At 38.1% G+C, this 13642-nt stretch overlaps 1 protein-coding gene across 1 annotated transcript in view; it reads right to left on the bottom strand.

The window, feature by feature from the left end:
- Positions 1-13642, bottom strand: part of LHFPL6 (LHFPL tetraspan subfamily member 6) — a 286250-nt gene that overhangs the window by 39260 nt on the left and 233348 nt on the right. Inside the window, exon 3 of the mRNA XM_051987403.1 lies at positions 7084-7182. Coding sequence (XP_051843363.1) covers positions 7084-7182 — 99 coding nt within the window. The remainder of the gene's footprint in view (positions 1-7083; positions 7183-13642) is intronic.

The following is a 13642-nucleotide window of genomic DNA, read 5'->3' as shown; positions in this document are numbered from 1 at the left end:
ACCTTGGTGGGGCTAGTTAGAGCAATTTCTGTGAAAGCTCTTAAGAGGGGTGGTGTGGCCATTGGCTGAGAGGTTATAGGAATAGAAGTAAGTACCATTGCCCATTCTATACTATCTTGTGCCAAGGTATGAAGAGTTTGCGGGGAGATAGTTATGGAGAGGATAAAGGATTTCCCAAACACCGCTTCACAGTGTTCTTTAGCTGTTAGAAGAAAATTGGCAAGCTGTTGTAACTTATTAACCGTTTTTTGGGAAATTCTCCGAGAATAAATCCACTCAAGGATTCCTTGCATCTGATAAAGACATCCCCAATAGGGGGCATTAGTGTCTTCCTGGAGAATCTTAAACTGTATGGGCTTCTCGGGGTCTACGTATACTAGACTGTCTATAGTGAGCTGTTGCAGATATTCAATAGTTTTTAGAGCTTCTGGTGACCATTTTCTAGGGGAGGTAAGAGAGGAGTCTCCTCGCAGGATATCATATAGGGGTTGCATCTGTCTGGGTGATATGGGAAGGGATGGTCTCAGCCACTGTAAAGCTCCTACCAATTTCTGAAAATCATTTAATGTTTTGTACTTATGTATATCAATGATTGGGATGGTTCGCATTATTTTTGAAGCGTGGAGGTTGTGTCCTAGATATTTAAAGGGATGTGTAAGCTGTATTTTATCAGGGGCAACTAGAAGCCTATGCTTTTGAAGTTCATAGGTGATTTGCTTCAGTATTTTTTTAAGTTCCTTTTCACAGGGATGGGCTATTAAGATGTCATCCATGTAATGGATGATCATGGCCTGTGAAGCCTGCTTTCTGACGGGTGAAATTATTTGGGCCACATAGTATTGACAGAGAGTTGGACTATTTGCCATCCCTTGTGGAAGGACTTTAAATTGATATCTTTCATATGGACTCTGATAATTTATAGAGGGTACTGAAAACGCAAACTTTTCCTTATCAGAGGGGTGTAGGGGTATGCTATAGAAACAGTCTTTAATATCTATCACCGCTATGTGCCATGATTGTGGGATTGCCGTGGGTGAGGGCAGTCCAGGTTGCAGCGCTCCCATAGGCATCATAGCGGCATTAATAGCTCTAAGATCTATTAACATTCTCCATTTTCCTGTCTTCTTTGGTATCACGAAGACTGGAGAATTGTATGGACTAAATGATGGTTCTATTTTTTGTTCATCTAGCAGATGTTTAACAATCTCTTTTAAAGCTGTGAGTTTTATCTCATTTAAGGGCCATTGATCAATCCATATTGGCTGGGAATGGAGCCATGTTATTTGTGGTAATCTTGACTGATCAATGGCCCCTAGCAGTTTACCTGTAGTTCATCTGGAGTGGCTAGGGATAATTGAAGCTGGGTTAGCAAATCTCTTCCCCATAGCGCATATGATAGTCCTGTTATGCATAGGGGGTTAAATAAGCCCACTTGGTTTCCTAATTCCCACTTCAGAGGCTTGCACGATCGATGAGTGGTTTGCTTTCCCCCCACCCCGACTACTGTTAGAGAATCGGGTAGTTTTCTCCAGTCTGGGGACCATTGAGCTTGATCTATTACTGAGCAATCTGCTCCTGTGTCTATGAGTCCTGTAACCTCTTTTCCTTCTACCGTTATTTTGAGAAGGGGTCTACCTGGCGTTATTTTTTGTATCCAATTAATTTGTGAATCAATTACTACTTTACCGGACTCATAACCTTGTAGGTTGCGCAGCTTAATGGCTTTCCCTATTTCATCATCTTTAGTAATGGTGATGGGGTAATGGTGAGGGTTAGTGATAGTGAGGGCTGCTCCTTCTTTTTCTGTAATGACCTGTGTGTGGGTGATAAAGGGTGTAAAATGGCTTGGCCCCGTAATAAGTACGGGCGTTTGAGTTAGAGTAGTGGGCACTGAAACTGATTCCCAGGGGGCCAGATGAAATGAGGTTACAGAAGAAGCTGGATAAAGCTTTACTGATTGGGGTGTGCCGCAGGCTTGGTCCGGAAGGGTATTGCGGCCCCTCCCTTCCGGCCCCCGTTTCCCGTCCTCCGGCAGTATTTGGCAATATGTCCTTTCTTTCCGCAAGCAAAGCATGTGGGCACCCCTTTCTGTGGGGGGAGTCTGCATTGGTTCCTGAAGTGGCCTGATTTGCCACAATTAAAACATTTTTGTTTTTGGTTGTTAGCCCCACCCAGTTGCATTCTTTGAAGCGCAGCTATAAGCTCTCTATTTCCCTCGACAAGTTCTTTGTTGCCCTGTGTAATAGCTGCCGCAAGGGGAAGTTCAGAATCAGAGGGAAGGTCCATAAGCTTATCTACTATTTCCTCAAGGGTGGCCTCAGGAGGAAGGGAGTTAAGGGCTGCTTGTGCCTTAGGACGTAGCCCTTCTCTTATAAGTTGTTTTGTATAAGCTTCGTTTCCTGGTGTATTTCCCATGGTCCTCTGCACTGTCTGCTTCACCTGATCTACAAATTGGAGGGGAGTTTGTCCTGCCTTTTGTTTTAATCCCGATAATTTATTATTCCCTGGGCCTTGTGCTCCTATCTTAGCCCATGCTTCTAGATGCGCCTCCCTCACAGTTCTCAGGACTAAAGGTTCAAAACGGGTTTGTACCCCAGTTTCTTGGTAGGGGCCGGTACCACATATCATGTGTACAGAGTCTTCCATGGGGGCATAATTTCTTTCAATGGCAATACGCCGAGCTTCTCTCCTTACTTGGGCCTTAAAGGCCAGGTGTTCAGCAGGGGACAGACAAGAAGAAGAGACATCATCAAAGTCATTAGGAATCCATAGAGACATGGTGGTGAGATTGTCTAACAGGCGGCGTACATAGGGGGAGGAGGGTCCATATTTCTGGATGGACTCTTTTAGTTCTCTTAACAATTTATAGGGCACGGGTACGTAGCCTGCATTGCCCGTTACAGGGTCAGTGAAAACAGGATAAATCGCTCCTTCCCCCCATAAATCTCCTACAACTTCCCCTTGTTTAGCCGCCTGTCTTAGACTGCGCACTATAAGTCCCTCTGGTCCTTTTCTAGATGGGTCCTGGAGTGTTTGGCCAAAGGAAATACTCTGGCCTTCTTCTTCATACTGTGGGGGAGATTGGGTCAATGCTTGGGTCCATGTATGGGATAAAGGTCCTTGTATAGGGAAGGTTACAGGAGATGAATCCCCTTGTTCTATTTTTACTGTTTTACTAGGGTTTAGTTTCGATTTTAAGCGGAAGCGCTGAACGGGAGGCCGATCCTCCTCTTCACTTGATAATAAGTCTTTAGGAAGGGTTTTTATATTCTTAAGTTCTTTCCAAGGGTACAGGGTTTCTGATTCTTCTCTATCTTTCTTTTCTCCTATTTTGATTCTTTCTTCATCAGACTCAGACGCGGCCAGCGAAGAGCCGACCTGCGTCATTTCGTCCTTAGGCATGATTATTGGTTTGGGGTTCAAGGCTGCGTCAATGATTTTAAAAATAGAAAAATCCTCGGGTTTGAGTACCCCAGGATGAGTATGGTTATAGGCAGCCATCTGTTGTCCCACAACATGCCATTTTTCTGCTTTCACACCTGAGTGTTGTATCCAGGGGCAAACATCCCAAATTTTTCCTATATACTCCCTACATGTTTTTATAGGGATTTTGCATCCTTTTTGAGAGCAAAGTTTATATAAGCGCTTACTAAGCACCATCCTCTCCTCCGGCAATAGAAGTGGAATACTCTCCCCACTTCCCATACCTTTTAGCTACCCTCCCTATTCTCAATAGGGGCAACTCAGTGAAGGCAGAGCCCGCTCTGCCGAGGCAGTCTCTCTACTCCCCTATAAGCCTCCGGGCTTATCTACGTCCGGTCCCTGGTCCAGGGTTAGATTATACCCTGTCCCTGTTCGGGCGCCAGTTGTGGGGTACCTGGCGTGCCTTTATTGTGGGAGGAGTATCTGCCCTCTACTTACCCACCTATCTGGGGTCTTCGGGGTACCGCCGGCTTCCAACTAGGAAGAACTGCACTGAGTCGAGCGCCGTGGAGTCAAGATGATGCTTTATTCAGGAATCGGTTACATGGTGCAGAAAGGGTGCGGCAGGCTTGCTTGCTTGCCTTACAGTCCGGGCATATTACAACTTATATACTCTTTAAGTAACGGCGAGTTCTAATCACAAGACTAAATGTGGAATTTTTTATGGTGGTATGGCTATATACAGAATTTGATGATTATGTGTCTTATAACTGTATATATAGAATTTAATGACTAAGTGTCTTAACCTAAGGAAGTGTGTACATGTCACATGCCTATTCCAAGGGCCTCATACTCCCCTCACTCAGCAGGAGATGTAGGTTCAAGTTGACCCGGTCAGCAGGAAATGTAGGTTCAAGTTGACCCTGTACTCCAACATGGAACCTTTCCCAGTAAGATCTGGAGTGAAGCAAGGTTGCCCACTATCACCATTATTATTTAATATCGTATTAGAAACACTAGCCTCGGCAATAAGAGTCGAGAAAGATATAAAAGGAATTAGAGTAGGCAATGAGGAAACCAAACTATCACTCTTTGCAGATGATATGATGGTATACCTAGAGAACCCCAGAGATTCTACCAAAAAGCTATTGGAAATAATTCATAATTTTAGCAAAGTAGCTGGCTACAAAATAAATCCCCATAAATCCTCAGCATTTTTATACATCACCAACAAAACCCAACAGCAAGAGATACAAAGAGAAATTCCATTCAGAATAACTGTTGATACCATAAAATATTTGGGAATCTATCTACCAAAGGAAAGTCAGGAATTATATGAGCAAAATTATAAAAAAGTCTCCACACAAATAAAGTCAGACTTAAATAATTGGAAAAATATTAAGTGCTCTTGGATTGGCCGAGCAAACATAATAAAGATGACAATACTCCCTAAACTAATCTATTTATTTAGTGCTATACCAATCAGACTTCCAAGAAAATATTTTATTGATCTAGAAAAAATAACAACAAAATTCATATGGAACAATAAAAAGTCGAGAATCTCAAGGGAACTAATGAAAAAAAAATCAAATGAAGGTGGCCTAGCTGTACCTGATCTAAAATTATATTATAAAGCAGCAGTCACCAAAACCATTTGGTATTGGCTAAGAAATAGATTAGTGGATCAGTGGAAAAGGCTAGGCTCACAAGACAGAATAGTCAATTATAGCAATCTAGTGTTTGACAAACCCAAAGCCCCTAACTTCTGGGAAAAGAATTCAATATTTGATAAAAACTGCTGGGATAATTGGAAATTAGTATGGCAGAAATTAGGCATGGACCCACACTTAACACCATATACCAAGATAAGATCAAAATGGGTCTATGACCTAGGCATAAAGAACGAGACTATAAATAAATTAGAGGAACATAGAATAGTTTATCTCTCAGACTTGTGGAGGAGAAAGAAATTTGTGACCAAAGATGAACTAGAGACCATTACTGATCACAGAATAGAAAATTTCGATTACATCAAATTAAAAAGCCTTTGTACAAATAAAACTAATGCAAACAAGATTAGAAGGGAAGAAACAAACTGGGAAAACATTTTCACAGTTAAAGGTTCTGATAAAGGCCTCATTTCCAAAATATATAGAGAACTGACTCAAATTTATAAGAAATCAAGCCATTCTCCAATTGATAAATGGTCAAAGGATATGAACAGACAATTTTCAGAGGATGAGATTGAAACTATTACCACTCATATGAAAGAGTGTTCCAAATCATTATTGATCAGAGAAATGCAAATTAAGACAACTCTGAGATACCACTACACACCTGTCAGATTGGCTAAGATGACAGGAAAAAATAATGATGAATGTTGGAGGGGATGCGGGAAAACTGGGACACTAATGCATTGTTGGTGGAGTTGTGAACGAATCCAACCATTCTGGAGAGCAATCTGGAATTATGCCCAAAAAATTATCAAAATGTGCATTTCCTTTGATCCAGCAGTGTTTCTATTGGGCTTATATCCCAAAGAAATACTAAAGAAGGGAAAGGGACCTGTATGTGCCAAAATGTTTGTAGCAGCCCTGTTTGTAGTGGCTAGAAACTGGAAAATGAATGGATGCCCATCAATTGGAGAATGGCTGGGTAAATTGTGGTATATGAATGTTATGGAATATTATTGTTCTGTAAGAAATGACCAGCAGGATGAATACAGAGAGGCTTGGAGAGACCTTCATGAACTGATGCTAAGTGAAATGAGCAGAACCAGGAGATCATTATACACTTCGACAACGATATTGTATGAGGACATATTTTGATGGAAGTGGATTTCTTTGACAAAGAGACCTGAGTTTCAATTGATAAATGACGGACAAAAGCAGCTACACCCAAAGAAAGAACACTGGGAAACGAATGTGAACTATCTGCATTTTTGTTTCTCTTCCCGGATTATTTATACCTTCTGAATCCAATTCTCCCTACGCAACAAGAGAACTGTTCGGTTCTGCAAACATATATTGTATCTAGGATATACTGCAACATATCCAACATATAAAGGACTGCTTGCCATCTAGGGGAGGGGGTGGAGGGAGGGAGGGGAAAAAAATCGGAACAGAAATGAGTGTCAATATAATGTAATTATTAAATAAAAAATTTAAAAAAAAAAAAAAAAAAAACAACTTTTGAAGATTTTAGAAGTCTGATAAATTCAATGATAAAATCTGAATATAAAAGACTAAAAATGAATTATGCCCTCTACCTCCTTCCTGAGATAAAGAATAAGATATATTTTTGTACATGGCCAATGTTAGGAACTCATTTGCTGAATTTACACATTTCTTATAACTATTTTCTTTTCAATTTAAAAAGTTGTTTGGAAGAAGAATAGGAAAGAAAGATAATAAATGCCAATAAAATAAATTAATTTAAAAAAAATAAATGCATGTCCTTGCTCTTATACGGAGAGGGGAGTTATGGAATGTTGGATTTGCTGTTGAAGATGTTCTCTATGTTAATTGGTTTAGCTTAATTTTTGTTGTTGCTGTAATAAGTAATATTTGGATGGGTACATATTGGTAAATAATTGATGTAAAAGTAAGAGGTATCAAAAACATTTAAAAAATAAAAGCAAAATCAAATGAGAGCTCTTACCTAGGTCAAACTGGTCAGAAATGTAACCACAGGTCTGCCGGACTTCTTCACTGTCCCAGCCCAGAGGATAAAGAGCACAGCCAGACCCAATCAACAAGCCTGCAAAAAAGGTAAGAAAAGAAGGATCTCATATAACTCCTAAATAAAGGTTTTGGTTAAAATAAACATTCAGTAACACAAATGATCACATTTCATAAAGCACCAAGCTGGGTTCTCTTACCAATCAAGGGTCAGTTTGATAACAATGAAAATTTCAAGCCCACTTTAAGAAAAAAAGGAAAGGAAAGAAAAAAGCAAAGTTGGAAGTACAGATTAGTCTGTTTCCAACTCTACCTTTAAAATTTTTAACAAATTTTGTAGAGGGAATCTAGTCAAGAAGGTTGATGTTGTTGGCTGTTGCTGTGATTGTTTAAACAAGCCAGTTTGGAAAAAGCTAGTTGCAATTCTGTCATCTATCTTCCACAGCAAGTTTGCTGTGGGAAACAAATAATCCAGAGGCTCTTAGTAGTGACTATTAGGCTATACTTCATCATTCATCATTTTTTTTACACAAGATTCAAAATGGAATACTCCAGCAACATCCAATTTCAGCAAGGCAAAAAGAACATACAGATTTTCATGAGCAATTTCAGCAGAATGAATGAACTCGTGAACCACACATGACCCATTATTATGCTCTGTTGGAAATTTTTTATATTTGTGGAGCATCCAAATGCCTCTTAACCACTTGCTGTCTGACCACAGAAGGCAAAGGCTTATTTTAATCTTAGTTCTCTTTCTTGCTGGGGCTAAAATTGAAAGTTCTGAAGATTACACTGAAGACAAGTGACATTTTTATCTGAGGTTATACTAAATTATCTTGACAACAGGCACTGAATTGATGATATTCAATTGGTTCCACTCTCATTTTTCACCAAGACCTAATATCATTTTGCAAGAGGATATCTAATACTTACATGCTTTAATTTGCAATCTTTTGGCCAAGTCTAAAAGTAACAATTCATTTTCAGCCCAGTTGCACTTACTATTTTCACTAAATGCCAACAATGAGGTAAGTCATTATGATTCAGAAATGTACATAAGAGAACGATTTAACTATTAACTGATACTAGACATCTTTTCCATACAAGAGGGATACAATTACAAGAAGGGAAGAAGCACAAAGGACCTTAGAAGTCACCAGGTCCCACTCACCTCATTTTACAAGTGAAGAAACCAAGGGCCAGAGAATTATAAAAATTTGTTCTGATTTATAATGAAGAAGGTCTCTTTTGAAGTAGTAGTCTATTGACTCTCAGATTAAGGCTTTTCTTACTATGTTGTATTGGTGCTAGAATACAATATCATACCATTATATTCTTTCTCAATGTCAAGCAAAGATGACTTGTGTTTTAATGCAATTTGAGCTTTGGGATACTATGGCACAATAAAAAGAAGCCGAGCATTACAAAACAGAACACAATTTGCAGAGAGAAAAGTAAAGCAAGCCATCTTGGCGGAGGGGAAATACAATAAAAAGAACAGTTTGAGGATGATTGAAACAGGTCCTAGGGTTTTGGAACTTAGATGGAAAGTAGCACCCAAACCACTAATATCCAATGGGTTTTCATAGAATTGTTATTGGATCAAGAAAGACATCAGGGAAAGGGAACAGGAAACTTCTTGTTGAGAGGAAGGTTGAGGAAATGGTGATAAGTGGTGAGACAAATGATGATGTAAGTAGAGGGGACATCTCAGGAATTTATGGCTAATTGATATTCAAACACCGTATTGGCTCAAGTCTTACTTATTTCAGAATAACTGAAGGGATTTGAGCCTGGGCCTCTAAAAAGCATATAAAGGTATTATCAGTGAGCAGCTGTTTAAGTGGTTTAATATCCTACTTTTTTTTATATTTCTCACTTCTTCTCTGAATGTCTGTGGGGATGTGATGGAACAGTCAATTCTGCATTTGGAGTCTGTTGGGGACCATCCTTCTACCCCAACTACCCCCTTTCTATACTGTGCTAGAAATTCCCCTAGATTGTGCATTAGGAGGAGGACTGAGAACAGAGATTGGAAACTGGGAGGACTCATCAAAGGGAAACTTATTCTTCAGGTTGTCAAGAAGGGAAAGCCCCATGAAGGTTTCTGAACTACAATTTAAAGAAGGTAGATAACACTGGGTTAAGGAAAGTAGACCAGAGAGCAGGAACTTAATGATTCTATTGTTTAGCACTTTCAGTAATTTTATTCAAATTAGTGCCTTATTATTTTATTGTTCAGTCATGCCAGCCATAATTTTTCATGACCTAGTTGGGGTCTTCTTGGCAAAGATACTGGAGTATTTTGCCATTTTCTTCTCCAGCTCTTTTTATAGATGAGGAAACTGAGGCAAGCAAGGTTAAGTGATCTGTGGAGAGTCACATAGTTAGTACATATCTGAGGCTAGATTTGAATTCAGGAAGCCAAATATTCCTGACTCCAAGTCTAGCACTCCATCCATTTGTCCCACCCTGAAATCCCATACAGAGTTGCCTTAGTATAGAAAGCCTTGAAACCCATATAGAGTGTGATAAAAGTGAACAAAATGCATGGATCTGGATGTCAAAAGATTACAAATTTAGAGCCAGAAGAATTTTGGTATTCATCTAATTAAATAGAAGGGGAAACTAAAAAATTTAATGAGAAGAAATGACCAGGTAAATGTCTAACTTCTCAATATTATTTTCCTCATCTATAATAGTGAGATGACAATATTTTTCCTGTCTAACTCAGAGACTGCAATACATGAAAGGTCTTTTTAAAAAATACAAACATTACACAAAAGTTCAGTGACGATATTGTTATTTTAGTCATTGAGCAAGGGGCCAACATCTTAAAGTAGGGTTTGTTTTTGTTTTGTTTTGGGGTTTTTTTTGAAAATCATCTGGTAGAGCTGTATGGGATAGATTTGAGAATGCTGCTTTTAGTCAAAGGCAGATAAATTATCTATCTAAGGAGCCCAGCATTCTGCTAAATGCTGAAGATATAAAAAAATATAAACCTGGAATGATACAGTACTAGTAGAAATTTTCAAAGGGTTAAATCTTACAGGCACTTTAAAGGATGAAGCAATAGAATTTAGTGACAGATTGTATATAAGAAATGAAGGAGAAAGAGATGTCAATGGCTCTAAGCCTATGAGACTAGGATGATGGCACCACTAACAAAAATGTAGCTCTTGAGGAGAGTAACCAGTGCTGGGGGATGGGTACAGGGAGGAAGTGCAGTATAAGGCAATGAGTTCAATTTGGGTCATGTTATGTTTCAAGTAATAGAAGGACATTCAAGATGATATGTGCCCTCAGACGCAAGTAAAAAGGAGGGAGAAGTCAGGGTTGAAGATGAAGATTTGGGACACATCCAAGTAGAGTTGACAGATGAAGCCCTGAAAGAAGATGACGTAATGGAGAAAATGATCACAGAGAGAAAAGAACAGAGCACCAAGGACAAAAACTTGAGAAATACCTATGATTAAGTGGAAAGAAAAAGAAAAAACAGGGAAAAGTCATCAAAGGAATGATCAGAGAAATAGGATAACCAAAGAAGTGTATGTAAAAGATGCCTCAGAATCAATCCATCAAGAATTGAGAAAATTCTGATCAGCCCTATGTTCTGAGGAGTAGTAAGGATGCAGCAATGCTTCCTAATACTATAAAATACATAAGGGCTGGGATTGGGCTTCATATCTCTTAAGTATTTAGGACTGTGTCTTACCCCAACTGGATACTGAGAAAAGGCTTGTTGGATGAATGGCTGAACTTTTTTGGCAACCTAGGAGTATTATCAATCAGGATGACTAAATCATCACATTCCATACACGTACATAGGACACGTACATAGGAAATTTTGAGATCTCCAAAGTAATTAATAATAATTATCTATAAAATCTGCTAATCCATGAGATAGATGGAAGTATGTTATATTATAGTACAGATAATTTAAAATTATGGACATTTTTCAACCTTTCAAACTTAACTATTATAAGTGATAGGAAGAAGGACATAGAAAGTATCTATATCAAAAATGCAATTAACACAAAGTTCAGCAAAAGAGGTAATTTATAAGGATAACAGGACCAGAATTCTAAAAAAAATTGAAATCAGTCAGATGAAATTTAATCTAGAAATAAATAAATAAAGTAATCTGAATCAACAACCAACAAATAAAGACTTGGAAGATCTTAACAATAATCATTATTAAAAAGGCTTATAATTTTTCATTGACTGTAAACTTAATGGAAACTAACATTATATTGTAGGTGCCAAAAAACTCATACAATTGTATGTTGCATTAATGAAAGCAGTGTCTAGGCCATCATTCTACTGAATCCTATTCACTGACTTGGTCAAACCACATCTAAAATATAGCTTTCAATTTTAATATATTTTGTGTGACTTTAAAGAACAGAAAAAGAACTGAAGTTAGAGGGAGCCAACTTGTTTTCATATGAGGAAAAACTTGCTAAGAATAACAACTGTCAAATAATGAGATGAACTACTTTGTGAGGGAATGAGTTTCTCTCCACTAGAAGTATTTTAGCAGAAAATGTCAGGGATATTGCAGAGAGGATTCTTGTTTGGATAAGATCAGGTGACTTCTAAAGGCCCTTCTAAATCTAACATTCTGTTATTCTAATAATGTTGTTACAAAGGAAATCTATTCTAGATCAATCTCTAATTAAACCTATTTTAAAACTTTACTTGATAATACCATTTACTCTACTAGAATAGACTCTTAAGAGTTCCCTGAACAAATTCATTTCATCAATCAATAGATTCTATAGGTTATTGTTGGCAATTCTGAAGATGCCAGAAGTCCCCATGTATGTGTATGGAAAGTACCTTACCCTATATTTTCATTCACATTGACCCTGATAATACTCCTAGGTTACTTTAAGTAACTATGAAATAAGATAGAATTTTGTAGATCTTATAAAGGTCACTCAAAGATCCCATGGTATAGTGAGAATTATCCTGGACTTTAAGCTTGCATTCAAATATGACTCTTTCAAGTATTAGTTGTATAACCTTGGATTATTTCTCTTTTCAGAGCCTCAGTTTCCTTGTCTGCATAATGGGGATAGTAGTATTTTTTTACCTGAAGGGTTTGTCATAGAGATCAAATGAGTTTAATAACTATTATTTATAAAATAGGCTATGGCTTACAAAGCACAATACTCTCATAAAGTAAGGAGTGTAAGTACTAAGATAGAAGGTTCGGACTATACTTGTGATTTCATTGACATAAGGAACTACTAAAGGAGGAAACTCTCTCTACCAACCAATGTCAGTGCCTTTTTACAATCTAAAGTCTTAGAAAGTTGCCTAGAACCCAATTTCTTAAACTTATTTGCTACCCCATATTGGTTCTCATAACAATGTAGGAGTCAGGAAATTATGAATTATTATATGAATGTTTGATTTGTATGCCTGTTTTGTACACTTATATCCTTGGGGTCATGTAAAAATTTTGTGGCAAAAAAGGGGTTGAGTGAAAAAAGCTTAAGAAGACTTGTAGAACACTGAGAAGTTTAGGAATTTATCGAGGGTCACAGAGACCAGATGTGTTAGAGGGGATGGTTTTAAAGTTGGCTCTCTATCCACGATTTCTTGCTGCCTTTCTCTATGACATAATATAGGTGAAGTATAATTCTTCATGCAAAGTACTTTTATTGCTAATTAATAGCATCTATGGGCTTTCAGTCTTAGTCATCTGTTCACCTGACAAAGTAGGACTGGATGTTGGGAATTTTCCCTTCTGTAAAATGTCTATTCAGAATAAACCTTAACACTGAGGCAAACGAATATTACCATAACAATAGGATTTCTGCCAAGAATCTAACACAAGTCTCTCTTCAGCCTATGCCAATTCCTCTCCTCAGGTGGTAAGAACAGAGTCTTCATGCTAAACTCATAAAGGCCTAGTTCTTTCCAGTGCATTTTTTGAAGATTTCCTATGACCTCATTTTTTTTCCATGACTATTACTCTATTTTTTTTCCACATTAAAAAAAATTGAATGACTTTTTCCAAACACCATGTGCTCAGTGGTTACACTAGTGCCCAGCAGCCATTAATCTTTTATGTTCTCTGGATATATCTACCCATCCCCCAGGTCCTTTATCTGACAGACTATGGCCTCAAGAAGTACCCAGGAGACTGAATTTCTTTAATTCACATGGATACCCCTCAATCTTGTGGTGTGTCATCTGGACATTTTCTCTGGAAGGTGCTGACAGATCATCTCAAAGGCTCTGTAAGCTAATTTATATACAGATCATTTGCCATCCCCACTGGCCCAGAAAACTGCCTTTGCTTTTTCTTTCTTAAAAAAATAATAAAACTAAGAACACATGTGCTGAAGTAGGGAGAGAGCAGGATATGGGGTTTTATCCTTTAAGGGAACCATGAAGGCCTGACATGCTCAATTTAGGATAGACTGTTAAATATGTGCAATTATTGTAAATATATTTCCATATTTCTCATGGTGTGCAAGAAAAATCAGACCAAAAGGGGAAAAATGAGAAAGGAAAAAACA

The sequence above is a fragment of the Antechinus flavipes genome, chromosome 3 (assembly GCF_016432865.1).
Source record: "Antechinus flavipes isolate AdamAnt ecotype Samford, QLD, Australia chromosome 3, AdamAnt_v2, whole genome shotgun sequence".
Taxonomy (NCBI): domain Eukaryota; kingdom Metazoa; phylum Chordata; class Mammalia; order Dasyuromorphia; family Dasyuridae; genus Antechinus; species Antechinus flavipes.
Note: the sequence above shows the minus strand (reverse complement) of the source record. Positions and strands in the feature narration are given on the sequence as shown.